At 39.0% G+C, this 18,011-nt stretch overlaps 1 protein-coding gene across 8 annotated transcripts in view; it reads left to right on the plus strand.

The window, feature by feature from the left end:
- Nucleotides 1-17,589, plus strand: part of LOC139751011 (constitutive coactivator of PPAR-gamma-like protein 1 homolog) — a 121,602-nt gene extending 104,013 nt beyond the window's left edge. For all 8 annotated transcript variants that reach the window (XM_071666077.1, XM_071666080.1, XM_071666082.1 and 5 more), the window contains one exon: nt 4,098-17,589. In XM_071666077.1, coding sequence (XP_071522178.1) covers nt 4,098-4,256 — 159 coding nt within the window. In that variant the 3' untranslated portion in view covers nt 4,257-17,589. The remainder of the gene's footprint in view (nt 1-4,097) is intronic.
- The last annotated feature ends 422 nt before the right edge of the window (nt 17,590-18,011 follow it).

An 18,011-nucleotide genomic window follows, 5' to 3' on the forward strand; every position in this document is an offset into this window, starting at 1 on the left:
TATATATGTTGAAATGTATAGGTATGTATATATGCATGTGTGGGCATGTATGTATATACATGCGTATGTGGGTGGGTTGGACCATTCTTTCATCTGTTTCCTTGTGCTACCTCGCTAACGCAGGAGACAGCGACAAAGTATGATACTAAAAATATATATATGTATATGTATGAATATGTGCATGTATGGGTGTTTATGTATATGGATGCGTATACGAGTGGATGGGCCATTCTTCGTGTTTCCTGGCGCTCCTTGCTGACATTGGAAGGGTCGACGTGCTCTCAATGGACTGAACCAGGGCATGTGAAATGTTTAGGGTAAACCATGGAAAGGTCTTTGGGGCCTTGATGTGGATAGGAAGCTGTGGTTTCAATGCATTACACGTGACAGCTAGAGACTGAATGTTGTTGAATGTGGCCTTTTTTGTCTGTTTTCCTGGTGCTAATTTGCTGGAGCTTGGGGTAGCGATGCTGTTTCCTGTGGACCAGGGTAGCACCAGGAATGGATGAAGGCAGCAAGTATGAATATGTACATGTGTATATATGTATATGTCTGTGTATGTATATGTATATATGTTGAAATGTATAGGTATGTATATATGCATGTGTGGGCATGTATGTATATACATGTGTATGTTGGTGGGTTGGGCCATTCTTTTGTCTGTTTCATTGTGCTACCTCGCTAATGCAGGAGACAGCGACAAAGTATGATACTAAAAATATATATATGTATATGTCTGTGTATGTATATGTATATATGTTGAAATGTACTCGCTAACCTAGGAGACAGCGACAAAGTATGATACTAAAAATATATATATGTATATGTATGAATATGTGCATGTATGGGTGTTTATGTATATGGATGCGTATACGAGTGGATGGGCCATTCTTCGTGTTTCCTGGCGCTACCTTGCTGACATTGGAAACAGCGATTAATTATAATGCTAATATATATTACCCCTGGGGATAGGGGAGAAAGAATATTTCCCACGTATTCCTTGCATGTTGTAGAAGGTGACTAAAAGGGGAGGAACAGTGCCTGAACACATAGGAGGGTGAGAGGCATGCAAGGAATAGAGTGAACTAGAACGATGTGGTGTACTGGGGTTGACATACTGTCATTGAACTGAACCAGGGCATGTGAAATGTTTAGGGTAAACCATGGAAAGGTCTGTGGGGCCTTGATGTAGATAGGAAGCTGTGGTTTCAATGCATTACATGTGACAGCTAGAGACTGAATGTTGTTGAATGTGGCCTTTTTTGTCTGTTTTCCTGGTGCTAATTTGCTGGAGCTAGGGGTAGCGATGCTGTTTCCTGTGGGGAGGGGTAGCAGTGGGAATGGATGAAGGCAAGCAAGTATGAATATGTTCATGTGTATGTTTGTATATATCTGTGTGTATATGTTATGTATATGTATGTATATGTGCATATTTGGGCATTTATGTATATGTGCATATTTGGGTGTTTATGTATATATATGTGCGTGTGTGGACATGTATGTATATACATGTGTATGTTGGTGGGTTGGGCCATTCTTTTGTCTGTTTCATTGTGCTACCTCGCTAATGCAGGAGACAGCAACAAATTATGATAAATGAATATGAATAAATAAATAAATGTATATATGTATGCATATGAGTGGATGGTACATCCTTCGTCCATTCCCGGAACCACCCCTCCTTGCAGGAAACAGGATCGCACCCCCCTGCATCAGCAATATAGTGCCAGGAAAACAGACAAAAACAAAAGGCCACATCTGCTCTCACGTAGTTTGTAGCTGTCATGTGTAATGCACCAAAACCACAGTTCCCTATCCACATCCAGACCCCACAGACCTTTTCCTGGTTTACCCCAGATGTTTCACATGCCCCGGTTCAAACCATTGACAACACATTAACCCTGGTATACCACATGGCTCCAATTCACTCTGTTCCTTGCACGCATCTCCGTCTCCTCCATGTTCAGGCCTAATTGCTTTAAAGCTTTTTCACTCCATCCTTTCCCCTCCAGTTTGGTCTCCCAATTCTCCTTGTTCCCTCCACCTCTGACACATATGTCCTCTTTGTCAACCTTTCCTCTCCAAATCATTTCAACCCTTTCTGCTCTGTTAACCACAATCTTTTTATTACCACACATCACTCTTACCCTTTCATTACTTACACAATCAAACAACCTTACACCACATATTGTCCTCAAACATATCATTTCCAACACATCCACCCTCCTGCTTACAACCCTGTCCATAGCCCATGCCTCACAATCATATAATATTGTTGGAACTACTATTCATTCAAACATACCCATTTTTGCTCTCTGAGATAACATTTTCTTTCTCTACACATTCATCATCACTCCCAAAACATTCACCCCCTCCCCCACCCTGTGATTCACTTCTGCTTCCATGTTTTCATTTGCTGAAAGTTCACTCCCAGACATCTAAATCACTTCACTTCCTGCAATTTTTCTCCATTCAAACTCACATCCCAGCTAACTTGTCCCTCAACCCTACTGAACCTAATAACCTTGCTCTTATTTACAATTACTCTCAGTTTTCTCCTTTCACACACTTTTCCAAACTCAGTCACCATCTTCTGCAGTTTCTCACTCAAATCAGCCACTAGTGCTGTATCATTGACAATAACAACTGACACTTCCTAGGCCCTCTCATCCCCAACAGACTGCATACTCGCTCCTCTCTCGAGAACCCTTGCATTTACATCCCTAACCACCGCATTCATAAACAAAATAAACAACTATGGGGACTTCTCACACACACCCCTGCTGCAGACTGACCTTCACTGGGAACCAAATACTCTCCTCTCTTCCTACTTATGCACATTCACACCCTTAATGAAAACTTCTCTGCTTCTAGCAGCTTCCCTTCCACACTATATATTCTTAGTATCATCCATTAAGCATCTCTATCAACTCTATCATATGCCTTCTCCAGATCCATAAATGCTACATACAAATACATCTGTTTTGCTAAGTATTTCTCACATACATTCTTCTAAGCACACAGCTGATCCACACATCCTCTATCATTTCTAAAACTGCACTGCTCCTTCCCATTCTGATGTGATGTACATGCCCTCTGTCTTTCAATCAATACCCTCCCATACAATTATCCAGAATACTCATTAACCTTATGCCTCTTTAGTTTGAACACTCACCTTTATCCTCTTCTTTTTACATGCATTCTGCCAATCCTTAGGCCCTCACCTTCATCCATAAATACTTTGAATATCCTTACCAACCTGTCTGTCAACAACACAGTCAATCCCTTTCTTAATGAATTCAACTGCAGTACCATTCAATCCTACCGTCTTGCCGAATTTCATCTTCTGCAAAGCTTTCAACACCTCCTCTCTCTCAATCAAATCACTCTGTCTGACTCTCTCACTTTGCTCACCACCCCGACCAAAATAACCCTACATCTGCCACTCTATGTCATCAAACACATTCATCAACCCTTCAAAATACTCACTCCATCAGTACCAGTTACTACTTGCCCCCTTCACCAATGTTCCCATTTGTTCTCTTGTCTTATGTATGATATTAATCTCCTTCCTAAACATCTTTTTGTTCTACCTAAAGTTTGATGATTTTCTCACCCCAACTCTCAGTTGCCCTCTTTTTCAACCTGTGCACCTTCCACTTGACTTTTTGCTGCTTTCCCATATTCATCTCCAAGTCATTTGCAATCTTTCCTGGTAAGTATTTTCCAAATGCCTTGCTTTTCTCTTTCACTGACAACTTTACTTCACCCCACTACTCATTACCCTTTCAAATCTTCCCACCTCCCTCCTTTCTCATGCCACATGCATCTCTTGCACATGCAGTCACTGCCTCCTTATATACATCCCATTCCTCACCCACTACCTCACTTCATTTGCTCTCACCTTTTGGTGCTTTACACTCAGTATTTCCTGGTATTTCTTCACACAAGTCTCCTTTCCAAGGTCACTTACTCTCACCACCCTCTTCTCCCTGACATCATCTCTTCTTTTTTCAAACCTCAACAAATCTTCACCTCTGTGCCTCCACATATACATCCAAAAAATTGTGTATGTATGAATTTTCTCTTTATTGCAGCCGTACAGTAGGCATGAAGGACCTTCTGGTAATGCCAGGTGGTGGATACAACAGTCACTCTTCAGTAGTCCAGGACGGGGAAGGTCTCGCTCCATACACACCCAACACATCTCAAAGCCACTCCTCCAGCGGCCTCAAGAGTCCAGACTCCGGTGTTAATGTGTCCATCCTGGAGTAAGGCACAGTTGGGTTTAAACAAAGGAGGTGGTTATTTAGACACTGGGGTTTGGTATAAGCAGCTAGTAGTACCTTTACATCTAGCTTAGGACTAATTCAAATACTGATACCTGATAGGTTTAGTACAGCACTAGCTACATGAAGTGTGATAAACAGGCACAATTCCTATACGAGTGTAGCAAAGAGTACAACACTATAAGGGCCTTCTTCCCAAGATTCACACCCCAAAATCCTAAATTGCCACCTCAGTTGTCAGCAACCAGCTCTGGGTAACTGCCACATCAGCTGCCACTGTGCCATTGCCACTGCCATTGCCACATTGCTGCTACAAGCACCATCACAGCTGCCCCCATATCTGCTGATGTTTCACCATGACTACCATATCTGCAAGAGCCAGCACAGTAACCAGTGACATGACTAAGCTTATGATGCTGTCATGGAGGTGAAGGAAATATTGGGTCAGCAATAAAGGACAAATAGGAATAATGCATTTACTCTGAATTTGTATATATATTGATAAGAATGAATTACTGTTGTTTATAGGTATTTTACTTTTATGCATTCAGTATTTTGCTGTTTGTTAAAGGCATTGGTGATCCTTTGTAAAGTAATGAGAAATTATGATTTTGAATAGTTGTTTCATATTATTATTGTATTCTTACAAAATAGCTAGCTTGTTCAGTCAACCAAAAGGAAAGTGATCATAGCTATAAAGAGACATATATATATATATATATATATATATATATATATATATATATATATATATATATATATATATATATATATATATATGATTTAATTTTACAACCCCAGGGCTACTTCTAATGGGCTGTGGCAGTTTTGGAGTAGCACCCCCATCAAGCAGGAAAATGATGGACTCCTTAGGAGCGAGTTCCTTGAGAGAATGTACTTCTTTTTGCCCATTGACATTGAACTGCACAGGTTCACCAAAGGTGACTTTTCACTCATGTGGCATGTGAATATAGACCGACAAATTCACCCAGCACCCTCCAATCATTTCCTCTGAACAAAACGCCAACTATTCTGGCCATCACTTTTGAAACACCTGATGTTCTCTCTCCACACCACAAACATTCACACAAAAGCAATTAACAAATGAAATACCCTCAGAGCATCAAGTGGTATCAGATTTGGACAAGATGAGAATCCCTTAGTATCCCCCTACAGATAATTCATCTTCCCCATCCTAAGTTATGCTTTACCTGCTTGTTCATCCTGTTTCAAAAGCAAATATAAAAAAGCTTCAATCCACACAAAACAGAGCACTTAGAACAGTCACTGGCTGCTTAGCAGCCATAAACACCTAACACTGGCACAATGAAATAGATAACCTACCAGCTCAATACCACTTTGGTATGCTCAGTTCTCAGTCCTTTGCAAAATTGCTAGAACCTTTCCCATCTAAAGGACTCCATAACTAACCAACTACATCCAGAAAGAAATAAAAAGCTTACTCCTGCCTTACAACCACAACTTAAACTTGCAGAATCCCCAACCTTCAGGAGACACAACACGGACAAAACATATACTCACCAAGATGACCCAAAGTGTACTAAACAACTCCCTCCCAACCCTGTCTTGAACACCATCCTACCAATCATACACCAATTTGATACCACACTTCCCACATGTAGTGAGTAACTTTCTCATCTAAACTTGCCATCACCCATCCTTAAAACAGTACAAACATTGATTCATTAAGACTCTTCATACCCAAGATGCAACTACCACAATGAAAATATTGAAACTCCAAAATTGTGCTGCACTTATACAGACATACATGCATCACTACACTTGTTGAGATTTATCCTTGCACAGTACCATTGTTGGCTTCCTGAGCATATTTCACTCCACCTTCAGTCTCATCCTCAGTCTTCTCTTTCTCCCTGTTCCCTTCACTTCTGACACATATGTCCTCTCAGCCAATCTTTTCAGTGGGCATTACCAGAAGAACGTGAATGTATTCCAACCTCTACCAGAAGTCAGAGAAGTCCTTGGCCACTACCAGAAGCTGGATTAGGTTCACTCTCTTCAGCACTTTGAACCATGCTCCTGTTGCTCCCACACGTATCACTTAACCTGTCATTTCTTACTTAATCAACCCTCCTCACACCACACATTGTCCCCAACATCTCATTCCCAACATTTCCACCCTTTTCGTAAATTTTTCATCTAGGTCTCGCAGCTCCAAAATGCATTGCTTGTATCTTTCTTTACAAGCTTCTTGCTTAATGTCATGGTACTTCCTTTGGTTGTTCTGTCCCAACATCTCGCAAAGAACCACTCAGTGTCTACACCATCTATCTGTTTTTTATCTTAAGGGTTGTGATCACGTAACTCCTCTCTTTCCTTTTCCAGGGTGGGCAAATTTAAAGCCTCTGGACTTTCCTAGTAAAGTTCATAAGGGGTGGTCTCAGCTCCCAAGTCTTTTTCACCCAAAGATTCATGCATCTTATTTCATGCTTATTGATAATCGTATGGATGCCATCTTATGCTATAACCCATCCTCGTTGTTTTACATATATGTACCTGTGTTGAACTTCATCCATGTATTAGACCAAATTTGGAGTCTGTCAAGGTCATCTTGTAAATTGATGTCATCCTTTCATGCTTTACACCTTCCTTATGATCAAAGCATCACCTGATATATGTTCAGGTAGGATTCTGTGCCTTCTGGCAAATTATTTACATAGATCACGAAGAGTAATAATTGTCCCAGAACAGAACCCTTTACCACTCTGCTGGTGACCTCTACCCATTTTGAGAAGGCTTATCTGATACCCCCAATGCCTTGCAATTAGACTTTATTCACAAAGCAGCCAGACAGCTATGCTGCACAAAAGGCTGCCTCAGTTTCTTCATGGTTCATGCTGTTGATTCATTAACACCAAAATACCTCCCAACAGGTGCTGTACTTTCTCCACATTCAGAGTTGTCAAATAAGACATCAGTCTTTTTACCCCTCTAGGGGTAGCACTACTCCCATCAATAGTTTATTGCTGATAGGTTGTATCTAGGGAAAAAAAGAAGTAAAAAAGTTTGTTTTTGAAAGTTTGTGTAGTATAGAAGTCACTTACAGAATTCTTCACTTAGCAAGATTCACAGTAAGGGAGAACAATACAGGCAGAGTGCTGGCAACAAGGCTCAGTTGATGTGGTCATCTCAATTGCACTGTTGTGTACATCTTTGTGCTACCATTGTGCTAGATCCCAACAGGCTTCGGATCCCACCAGGCTTAGCCAGAAGTAGTCCAAGCTGCTACAGTATTTGCCCAACAGTTAGAAAAAATACTAAGGACACTCAGAACTTTATGCTGTGGTTGTTTGAATGATGTAAATTATTTTAAGAGTGTATGATTAAAACTATGGTTGGTATTACGTTAGTAAGCAAGGGACCCATGTATGTTTACTTACATCTTGCCTAGGAAGTCCCTTCTGTCTTTATAGAACTCCTGCAGCACATAGAAAGCCAACCACATGCACCAGGTTGGTCCTTAGTTCATAAAGTGCAGGGACAATTAAGCAGTAAGAGTTCAATGTCTTCATTGTGGTAGATGCATATCTGGCATGAAGTTTCTGGGATGTGTTGATACAATATTTGTAGTAATGTAGGGATGGATGATATCCAGAGCATAGACGGGAAAGTGTTACTCGTGTTTGTTGGGTGTGTGATTTCAGTTGGATATTTGTCTGGTTTGGTGGTGTTCGAGATTGAGTTAGGAGGGCAGTTGTTTAGTGCTTGTTGTATCTTTCAGTTTGTGTGTGTCTTGTCAGTTTTATTTTTGCTGATGATGAGGGGATTTGTAAGTAGAGGTTGCTGAAGTGTGTAATAGTAGTAGGAGTGGGGAGGTTGGTGGTCAGTGATGGAGTGGTTTGGGTGGGAGGGATCCAGTACTGTGTCAGAGAAATAAGTCGAGCATGTTGAGGTGGGATGGTACTGGGAAAATCTGTGTTTCATTTCATAGGTGATGAGCATTCGTGGTTGCTTGGGAGCCAATGATTCCTCTGAGTATTCTAAATTGTATGGTTTGCAGTTTTGCATTATGTATTTACTTTTGAAAGGGTGGAAGACCAGACAGATGAGGTACAGTTAGAATGAAATGTTTGTGGAGGATGCTGAGCAGTTCAGTTTTTTTGTCCAAATTTTGTACAAGTAAGTGTTCTAATGGCATTTTGTTTATGGGTTGATGTTTGTGTTGTGGTGAGCGAATGTCATATATATGTCATGCATGATCCCTGTATGGTGAGAGTTTTGTTTTGTGGGAATCATTGGCCATTGAAGGTGATGGAAGGGTGCAAGTTGGATTCATCTTTGTCCTGGGTTGAAAGGGTTACTTAAGACTTCTTTGGCGATTCAAGCTTTCTGTTTTGAATAAGCCAATACTTCACTTGTATGATGAAGTGTTACATGTTTGTTGGTGCTTATATAGTGTCATAGGACTGTGATGTGATTGTAAGATCATCTGCATATGAGAGGACCTTTACAGTACTGTTGCTTGCAGAAGGTAATATAAGTTCATGTAGCAAGAGATTAAACAGTTAGATAAGGTGATAGTTCATATAGGAAGAGATTGAACAGTTAGATAGAGACCTGCTCCTTGGGGAACTCTGTTGTAGAGCTTAAGGGTTATAGATGTGAAGCCTTTGTGAATGACTGGCCTGTTGGCCAGCCATGTAGTTGACTTTTTTTTTTTATTGTAGTGGGGATGGTGTTAAGTATCTTTTGTATGAGGAAATGTGAGGGAAGGGTATCAGGTGTTTTGTTGATGACTTTTGCCACTATTACTGTGTGTGAGAGGGGTTAAGATTAGTTGAATCCATCTGGGATCTTTTGTGTAAGGTCTGTATGTAGTTAGGTGTTGGAGTGATTGGCTATGATCATGTTGTGTGGGTGGAAGTAGGATTTTGTGTGATTTGGTTGTTCATTAGTTTTAAGAGGTAGCAAACTGAAGATAGTAGCAATATATGACAGTACAAGGAGGGGAACAAGGAGAGGTACTATACTGGCAAACTTCCATATATGACTCTCATTCACCATTTCATCCCATTTGCTGACACTACTCTTAAGGACAAAACAGATTGTAGATGGTGACAAAACCCATGAAACAATCCATATACAGATTTTTTCCTTTGATACTTTTTCTCCTTTTCCCGTGTGAGCATGGTAGTACTATGAACAGATGAAGAATAAGCCTCATTTAGCAACATGTGCACCCCCCCCCAAACACACACACACACACACACACACTGTATTCCTTTGTTTTATTTCTCTTGGCAGCTTCACATTCCCAGCTTCTGTCCATTGACAGCATGTTACCCCCTATATACCACATTACTCCTATTCACTCTATCCCATGCAAGCCTTTCAACCTGCTGCATGTTCGGGCCCTGAGCATTCCAAATCTTTCCACTCCATCCTTCCATCTCCAGTTTGGTCTCCCCTTCTTTTTCCCTCCACTTTTGACAAATATATCCTCTTTGTCAGCCTTTCCTTATTCTCTCCATATGTCCAAACCATTTCAATACACCCTATTCAGCTCTCTCACCACACTCTTGTTTCTACATCTCTTTTCTACCCTTTTATTACTTACTTGGTCAAGCTACCTTACACCATATATTTTGCTCAAACATATCATTTCCAACACATCCACCCTTCTCTGCACATTCTCACTTATAGCTCATATCTCACATCCATACAGCAACATAAGGACAACTATACCTTCAGACATAATTATTTTTGCCATGTGTATTTCTACGTCCCTCAATGCTTCCAGAACTTTTCCCCCCCTCACCCACATGTGGTATCCCTGTTAGGGTTGTAAGGTTGCGAGACTTGGGCTTTAGATAGAACTTTAAGGAGTAGGGTGGATGCTTTAGAAATGAGATGTTTTAGGGCAATATATAGTTTAAGGAGCATTGATTGAATAAGAAGTTATAAGGGAAGTGAGAGGTGTGGCTTTAAGAGAAATGTGTACAAGAGAACTAAAGAGGGTGTGCTGAAATGTTTTGTACATATGGAGAGGAGGACTTAGAGGGTATGCAAGTCAGAAGTGGAAGGAACAAGAGTAAACCAAGGATGAGGTGAAAGGAAGGAATGAAAGGTCCTTTAAGTGTTAAGGGTCTGAACATGCATGAGTGTGTGAAGGATGTAAGGGATTGAGCAAATTGGAGTGATGTGGTATACAGGGGATGGCATGCTGTCAGTGGGCTGAACCAGGGAATATGAAGCAGGTGGACAAAACTACAGAAAGGCCTATTTAACTTGGTTGTGGGAAGGAGGCTCTGGCTTTGGTGCATTATGCATGAAAGTTAAGAGGGTAGACATGAGTGAATGCCATTTCTTTGTGTTCCAGGTGCTACCTTGTGAATTTGGGAAAATGCAAGTATATGTATATTTTTTTTTTTTTTTTTCTTACTATTCGCCATTTCCCGCGTTAGCGAGGTAGCGTTAAGAACAGAGGACTGGGCCTTAGAGGGAATATCCTCACCTGGCCCCCTTCTCTGTTCCTTCTTTTGGAAAATTAAAAAAAAAACGAGAGGGGAGGATTTCCAGCCACCCGCTCCCTCCCCTTTTAGTCGCCTTCTACGACACGCAGGGAATACGTGGGAAGTATTCTTTCTCCCCTATCCCCAGGGAAAATATGTATATATATATATATATATATATATATATATATATATATATATATATATATTTTTTTTTTTTTTTTTCCCCACGTCAGCGAGGTAGCATTAAGAACAAAGGACTGAACCTTGGGGGGAATATCCTCACTTGGCCCCCTTCTCTGTTCCTTTTTATTTGGAATATTCAAAATAGGAGGGGAGGATTTCAAGCCTTCCCACTCCCTCCTCTTTTAGTCGCCTTCTACGACATGCAAGGAATACATGGGAAGTATTCTTTCTCCCCAATCCCTAGGACAATATAGGGTGTATTGAAATGGTTTGGTCTCATGGAGAGAATGAGTGAGGAAAGATTGACAAAGAGGAGAAGTGGGAGACCAAATTGGAGGTGGAAGGATGGGGTGAAAGGCGTGCAAGGAATAGAGTGAATTGGAACGATGTTGTATACTGGGGTCAATGTGCTGTCAGTGGATTGACCCAGGGCATGTGAAGTGTCTTGCGTAAACCATGGAAAGTTTTGTGGGGCCTAGATGTGGAATGGGAGCTATGGTTTCGGTGCATTACAAATGACAGGTAGAGACTGAGTGTGAACGAATTTGGCTTTTGTTGTCTTTTCCTAGCGCTACCTTGCACTCGTGCAGGGGGAGGGTGGTGTCATTTCACGCATGGTGGGGTGGCAACGGGAATGGCTGAAGGCAGCAAGTATGAATATGTACGTGTGTATACATTTATTTGTCTGTGTATGTATATGTACGTATACATTGAAATGTATAGGTATGTATATGTGCATGTGTGGGTGTGTATGTATATACATGTGTATGTGGGTGGGTTGGGCCATTCATTCGTCTTTTTCCTTGCGCTACCTTGCTGATGCAGGAGACAGTGACGAAGTATAATGAAATGAATGAAAATATCTCGTAGCAAAAATGGGTATGTTTGAAGGAGTAGTGGTTCCAACAATGTTATATGGGTGCAAGGCATGGGCTATAGATAGGGTTGTGCCGAGGAGGGTGATGTATTGGAAATGAAATGTTTGAGGACAATATGTGGTGTGAGGTGGTTTGATCAAGTATGTAATGAAAGGGTAAGAGAGATATGTGGTAATAAAAAGAGTGTGGATGAGAGAGCTGAAGAGGGTGTGTTGAAATGGTTTGGACACATGGAGAGAATGAGTGAGGAAAGATTGACGGAGAGGATATTTGTGTCAGAGTCGTAGGGAACAAGGAGAAGCGGGAGACGAAATTGGAGGTGAAAGGATGGAGCAAAAAAGATTTTGAGTGATCGGGACGTGAACGTACAGGAGGTTGAAAGGCATGCAAGGAATGGAGTGAATTGGAACGATGTGGTATACCGGGGTGGATGTGCTGTCTGTGGATTGAACCAAGGCATGTGAAGCGTCTGGGGTAAACCATGGCCAGGTCTTTGGGGCTGGATATATATATATATATATATATATATGTGTGTGTGTGTGTGTATGTAATTACCAAGTTCTTATTTGTAATTACATATTTTTACTGTAATGGGAGTTTTGCACTCATGGGGCCCCATCTCTGCTGGAGTCTTGCTTTTGGTTATGCTTTGAGTGAAAGTTACCTTTGTCAAGGCTATATGATTGTTGGTGGATTAAAAGGAGTACAGTCCCATTAAGGAGTACCTTATTCTGAAGGAGTCCATCATTTCCCTGATCTTGATTGAAATGCAATCCTGAAGTTGCAGGAGCCAAATAAAAGGGGTCCTAGGGTTTTAGAATTAATTGATATTATTTATATAGTCTTCCACATTGCTTTTCCTTTTTCATTTAATGGTTAGGAGTTTTCACTGGATATCACAGTCTTCTTCCATGACATTATAGCCTGGATAGCCAAAACAATTTGACCTTTATTGTGTGGACTGCAACATTTTGCAACACCTCTACTTACAGGAACATAGCTTCATAATTCCCAGTTTGAGACTTAAGAATTACACCTCTCAGATCTGTCTGTGATTTTAGAGAAGCTCTATTGTGATGTAATTGGTGATTATGAACCTTCTGTAACACAATAACAAGGCTCCAAGTTTTTGTCAAGAGGAAAATCAACCAGTGTTGAAGGTGCACTAAGAGTTCATAATCCCTGATCTCGTCCTTAAAGTACTCCCAGAAAGTACAAGGTGGGCAGCTGGAGAAACTGACAACACATGCCATGAAAAGTTGCCAGCTACCCCTCTCTGCTGCTGTTAGACACGAAGTATATATGAAGATGAATTTTTATTTTTATATGACTGTTATATTGTTAAAATGGTGATGGAGACACTTTTAAGATTGAGACTTGTTGGTATTTGGCAAGTTTGTGGCTGAAGTTTGGGGAGTGACACTTTCACTACCACAGACAGCCTGGATTTGAAGGAATGATATGGAATCCTTAGCAAAGATTCAATTTTAGTAAAATGTTTAGATCCCACAACAAATAAGCAGTTCAAGGTTTTTTGCTGGGTTTTTTAGTCCTGTAAAGGAATGATAAAGTTTTAGAGACAACCTAAATTGATGAAAATTAATTTAGTAGGACATGGCTATAACTAAGGAAAGTTATTTACTTGCAGGGGCTTAACAGAAAACAAAGTTGATTATGCCATGGTTCAGAATAACCAGGCTGTTAAAGTGAGCATGCTGGTATCTTAAGATTTGATTTTAGGATGAAGGATATTGTAATTGGTATTATCTTTGTACAGTATACATGGTACTCTGGACCTGTTCCACTGCCTGTTGAAAGATGGTTGTCTTTGTAAATTTAAACAACAGGATTTTTCCAGAACCTGGTTAAGGATATATGGCATGATTGTCTAGGACATCAAGCTTATTTCTATATCATTTTAATTTTCCAGTTTCAGCATGTGTAAACTCCATGGAATAAAGTAATAAGTCAAGTGTATTAGAAAATTGTGTCCTGGATGTTCAAGATCATATAGTTAATTTGCCCTTGAAACATCAAAATTTTTTGATGAATCGTTCTTGGTTAATGAAGAATATCACCTGGACTGTAAACATTGAGCAGTTCAGATTTGAAGATGTCTTCATTATAATCAGCCAGGATCTGGATGAAAATTATGACTAACCTGGTATTAATGTTCAAGTTTCTGAATTTGCTTTCAAACTAAACCTCAGATAATGCAACTTTTTATAGTTAAATTTGATACTGGGCTTGTACTCTGTACAATGAGAAAATGTCTTATAGCATACTTCCTCTTCCTTTATAAATTCAGTGTGCCATGGTTCTTGGATAAAAAGACATAGACTTTTGCTAAATTCGTTTTCAACTTATAAAAGATTTGGATTGTGACCAATGTTAAACTAACCAATGTTAAACTATGCTCATATACAATGATGTATCCTTAAATGACTTGCAGGTGATTGTTAATAATTGGTCTCTTTCAGTGAAGATATTTGATGTATTAGAATACATTGCTACAAAGCTTTTATCATGGATGTTATTTGGATTTGGAGATAATGGCACTCTTTGCCATGAATAGTTGCCAGATAGCACTTGAATATTGATATATGATGAAATGTTTAACTTATTTTGAACAAGAGAATTAGACGATGTATTTATGAGAAAAGAATTAGGTCTCGTAGGTTCTCTGGCTACTGTTTTGCCAGTTATGATGCCCATAAATCTTTCTTAATTGCTAATGTAATGTTCAATGATGTAATTTCATTTAAAGGAAAATATATTCACTAATTTACTTAGGACTTATCTTCCCATTCTGTAATGGGAGCAAAACTTTTTGTTACATTATCTTCTTGCAACATGTCTGTGTTTCAGTGAGGGGCCCATGTTTGTGTATTAACTTAGTGTCATGTCCAGTTAATGGAACTCTCACAGTCCTGTCATGCACTTTACCATTTGCTGCTTCTTTATGATAAAGCCCCACAAGCCAATAATTGGAGTGAGGTCATATTAACTGAGTCAATATTTTTAGTAAAGTGTCAGAGTTTAGCCCAAAGTCCTTGTTGGTGGAAGACTTTGGTTACTTAGGTAGCCTGCTGGATTCATAAGGGCTTTGAAATATGGTAGATTTCCATTGCTTTGGGTTATAAAACTCACCAGTGCAGTACTTCATATCTGATAACGCTGCACTGCTTAGCAGTGCAGTTCAACTCTACAAAATTGTGAAGCATGATAAATTACAAATAAAGGTAAAATGAAGAGTGCTGTAGGTTCTAAGTTATAGAACTGACAGACAGGAAAGGTGAACATTGTCTTCCCCAACAACAGGATTGACCTTCAGTCCTGGATTATCAGTGCCAGGCTGCTTAAGTGTATATTGTATACATGCAATTGAAAATTCAATAGCTACTTGCATCATAGCATTAGGAAATAATGATAATAATAATAATAATATTAATATTAGTAGGTCTAGTAAAGGCAAGGTATTTTTTGCCTGATGTTTCAAATAGATTATGTGTACATTATCTACTCAGTGTTGAAATGCTCAGCAATAATGAGCCTTGACAAATAGAAAAGTAAATTATTACTTTGTATGCTAAGGCAAGTAAATTTATCATTATAATCAATACTTGGAAATGTTCAACTTGAAACTTAAAAGTTAACAAGTTGTAAATTGTTGTATCCCTCCTGTGTTTTCTTGTTATTGAAGGCCTTCATTTTTAAGTATTTTGTTGGGTATTTTAGTCTGAATGCTCTTCACCTGAGTGCTGATCAGCATGTATTTCCATGGGTATAATTGCTAGAGGTTTTTGCTGATGGTCAACATTCATGAACCAGAGTGTATTCATGAACCCTCCAAGACACTTAGGAATTTTGACCATAATACATAAGTGCTTTTAAGTACATTAGACTCCTGATTTTGTAAGTACTCAGATGAATATGCTGCCATCATTAGGTAGCACCAAGCAACTCTTTTTCTTGCAGTTATTGAATGGGCCCCTCCTCGATGTTATGCTTAAAAAGATAAACATTTATTGATGAATTTTTGTGAGAGAAGAACGGGAGATGCTTGACATTAACCAATTTCATAGGGCTTTAGCATTTAAACTATACTCTTTGAGAGATCTTAAATGTTGTAGAAATATGAATGATATTGAACAGTAACTTTTTAGAGGGATGGTCACATGGTCATAAAAACATTTTATTGTATTTTGATGAATTTCAGTAGTGCTCATTATTATGTTCATCACATGAGAAATTTCTTGGCTATAAAGTTATCGAAATAATTCAACCTTAGGTGATGACGAATGGATTTTGCCATTAGTGGCCAACATTAGTAAAAGGAATAATTCACACAAATAGGAAATCTGAAAGCATGGTGATAGTTTCTGTTTAGGCATTATTAGAACTTCATTTCCTGTTCTGCTTCCACAAAAACTCGTTTCAAAACTGATTGTTGTATCAATAATGAAATGTTATTTAACCCAAGCAAGTTTGAATACATATAATAATTTGAGCAGCAAAATTTAAGGAAGTTACAATACTAACCTCTAAAGGACACAACAAACTTGTTGGGAGATGTTATGTTGTGTGATTTCATGTCATATGTAGCCTACATCCCGAACTCTGAATTATTTTTGTGAGTATATGTATACATGCACATACCTGGGGATAGGGGAGAAAGAATACTTCCCACATATTCCCTGTGTGTCGTAGAAGGCAACTAAAGAGGGCGGGAGTGGGGGGCTGGGAACCCCCCTCCATATTTAAATTTCTAAAAGGGGAAACATGCAAATATACTAATTTTTTTCACATATTTCTTATTTTTGTGTAAAAGGAACATTGTCAGTTCTAGAAGGGTCAGTAATGCTTCAGGTTGTGCAAACTCTAATTGTTAAAAATTGTCCATATCTGTCATATTACCATGTTTGATATTATTTCAGAAATACCCTTTTCTTCACAGAATGTTTTGTTTTATCAGATTCACTTGTGTACATATGCTCACAAGAGATTTTAGGGATTGGTCCTGTATCAATACCCAAATTAGATATTTTGTGTGATGATTAGCCTGCAGCATCATTTTCAAAACCTAGTTCAGGAATGGTTGGAGCAGTGTTTACTCATGATTCTCTATAACTGGCTGTAAAGATTTGGAACATGTGATGTCGTATGGCTTTCTTCCTGCAAAATAGCATAAAAAATGGAGCACAGTGGTATATTTAGACTTGGAAGATAAGTCTGGTTAGTTGAAGTCAGGATTGATATAAGCAGGTCAATAAATTAAGAAACTGCTAGGTGATGTGGACAAAAGGAACACTAGTCCAGAATTCAGTCATTAGATGGCCAGGGATTTTGAGTGGTATTACTGTCACCTTGGAGAAGATTTAAGATATCAGTTGTCCATAGGTTTATTTTATGGAATGTAAAAATATTTTTTTAGCATTCACATTTAGCTGTAATTATACATGATTGCTTAAAAGTAATTGGTTAGAATATATTTAGTTGTTCTGATTTTTTTATTTTGAGAAACCCAAGACAAACAATGTAGTAAATTTTCCCAAATAATGAATAGAATATGTTGGTCATTTAAAAGGCTTTTTGTTTGTACTCTTGGATGCCAGTCATCTTTACTGGCTGTATAAAAGTAAATTGAAATGGAGAAAGTTTAGGAAGTGTAAACAAATGTCATGTTCATTTGGTACAGATGAATTGTATGGACTGGTATTGAAAGTAAAGGTTGGTTGGAACCATTATATTTTATTTCTGACACTGTAATAGTGTATTGCTTTTATCCAACTGGGGGAAATGACATACATTTGTATTTGAAAGTAAATGACAAGAAAAAATTCACTTAACAGTTTTCTGTTGTGCAATTTAATATTTGCAGGGAATGTATGTGAGCAGATGTGGCCTTTCTTCATATCTTTCCTGGCACTACCTCTTTTAAATGGACCCAATATAACTGATTTCGGGTTTAATGGACCGGATTTAACTCTTATTTGCCTTCTTTTTCAACCCCTGCACCTTCCTTTTGATTTCCTGCTGCTCACTGTTATACGCCTCTTAGTCACTTGCACTCCTTTCTTGTAAGTACTGCCCAAATGCTTCTTTTTTCTCTTTCACTAAAAACTTTTTCTTCTTTAACTACACTTTTACTAGGTTACACTCAA

The sequence above is a fragment of the Panulirus ornatus genome, chromosome 10 (assembly GCF_036320965.1).
Source record: "Panulirus ornatus isolate Po-2019 chromosome 10, ASM3632096v1, whole genome shotgun sequence".
Classification (NCBI taxonomy): domain Eukaryota; kingdom Metazoa; phylum Arthropoda; class Malacostraca; order Decapoda; family Palinuridae; genus Panulirus; species Panulirus ornatus.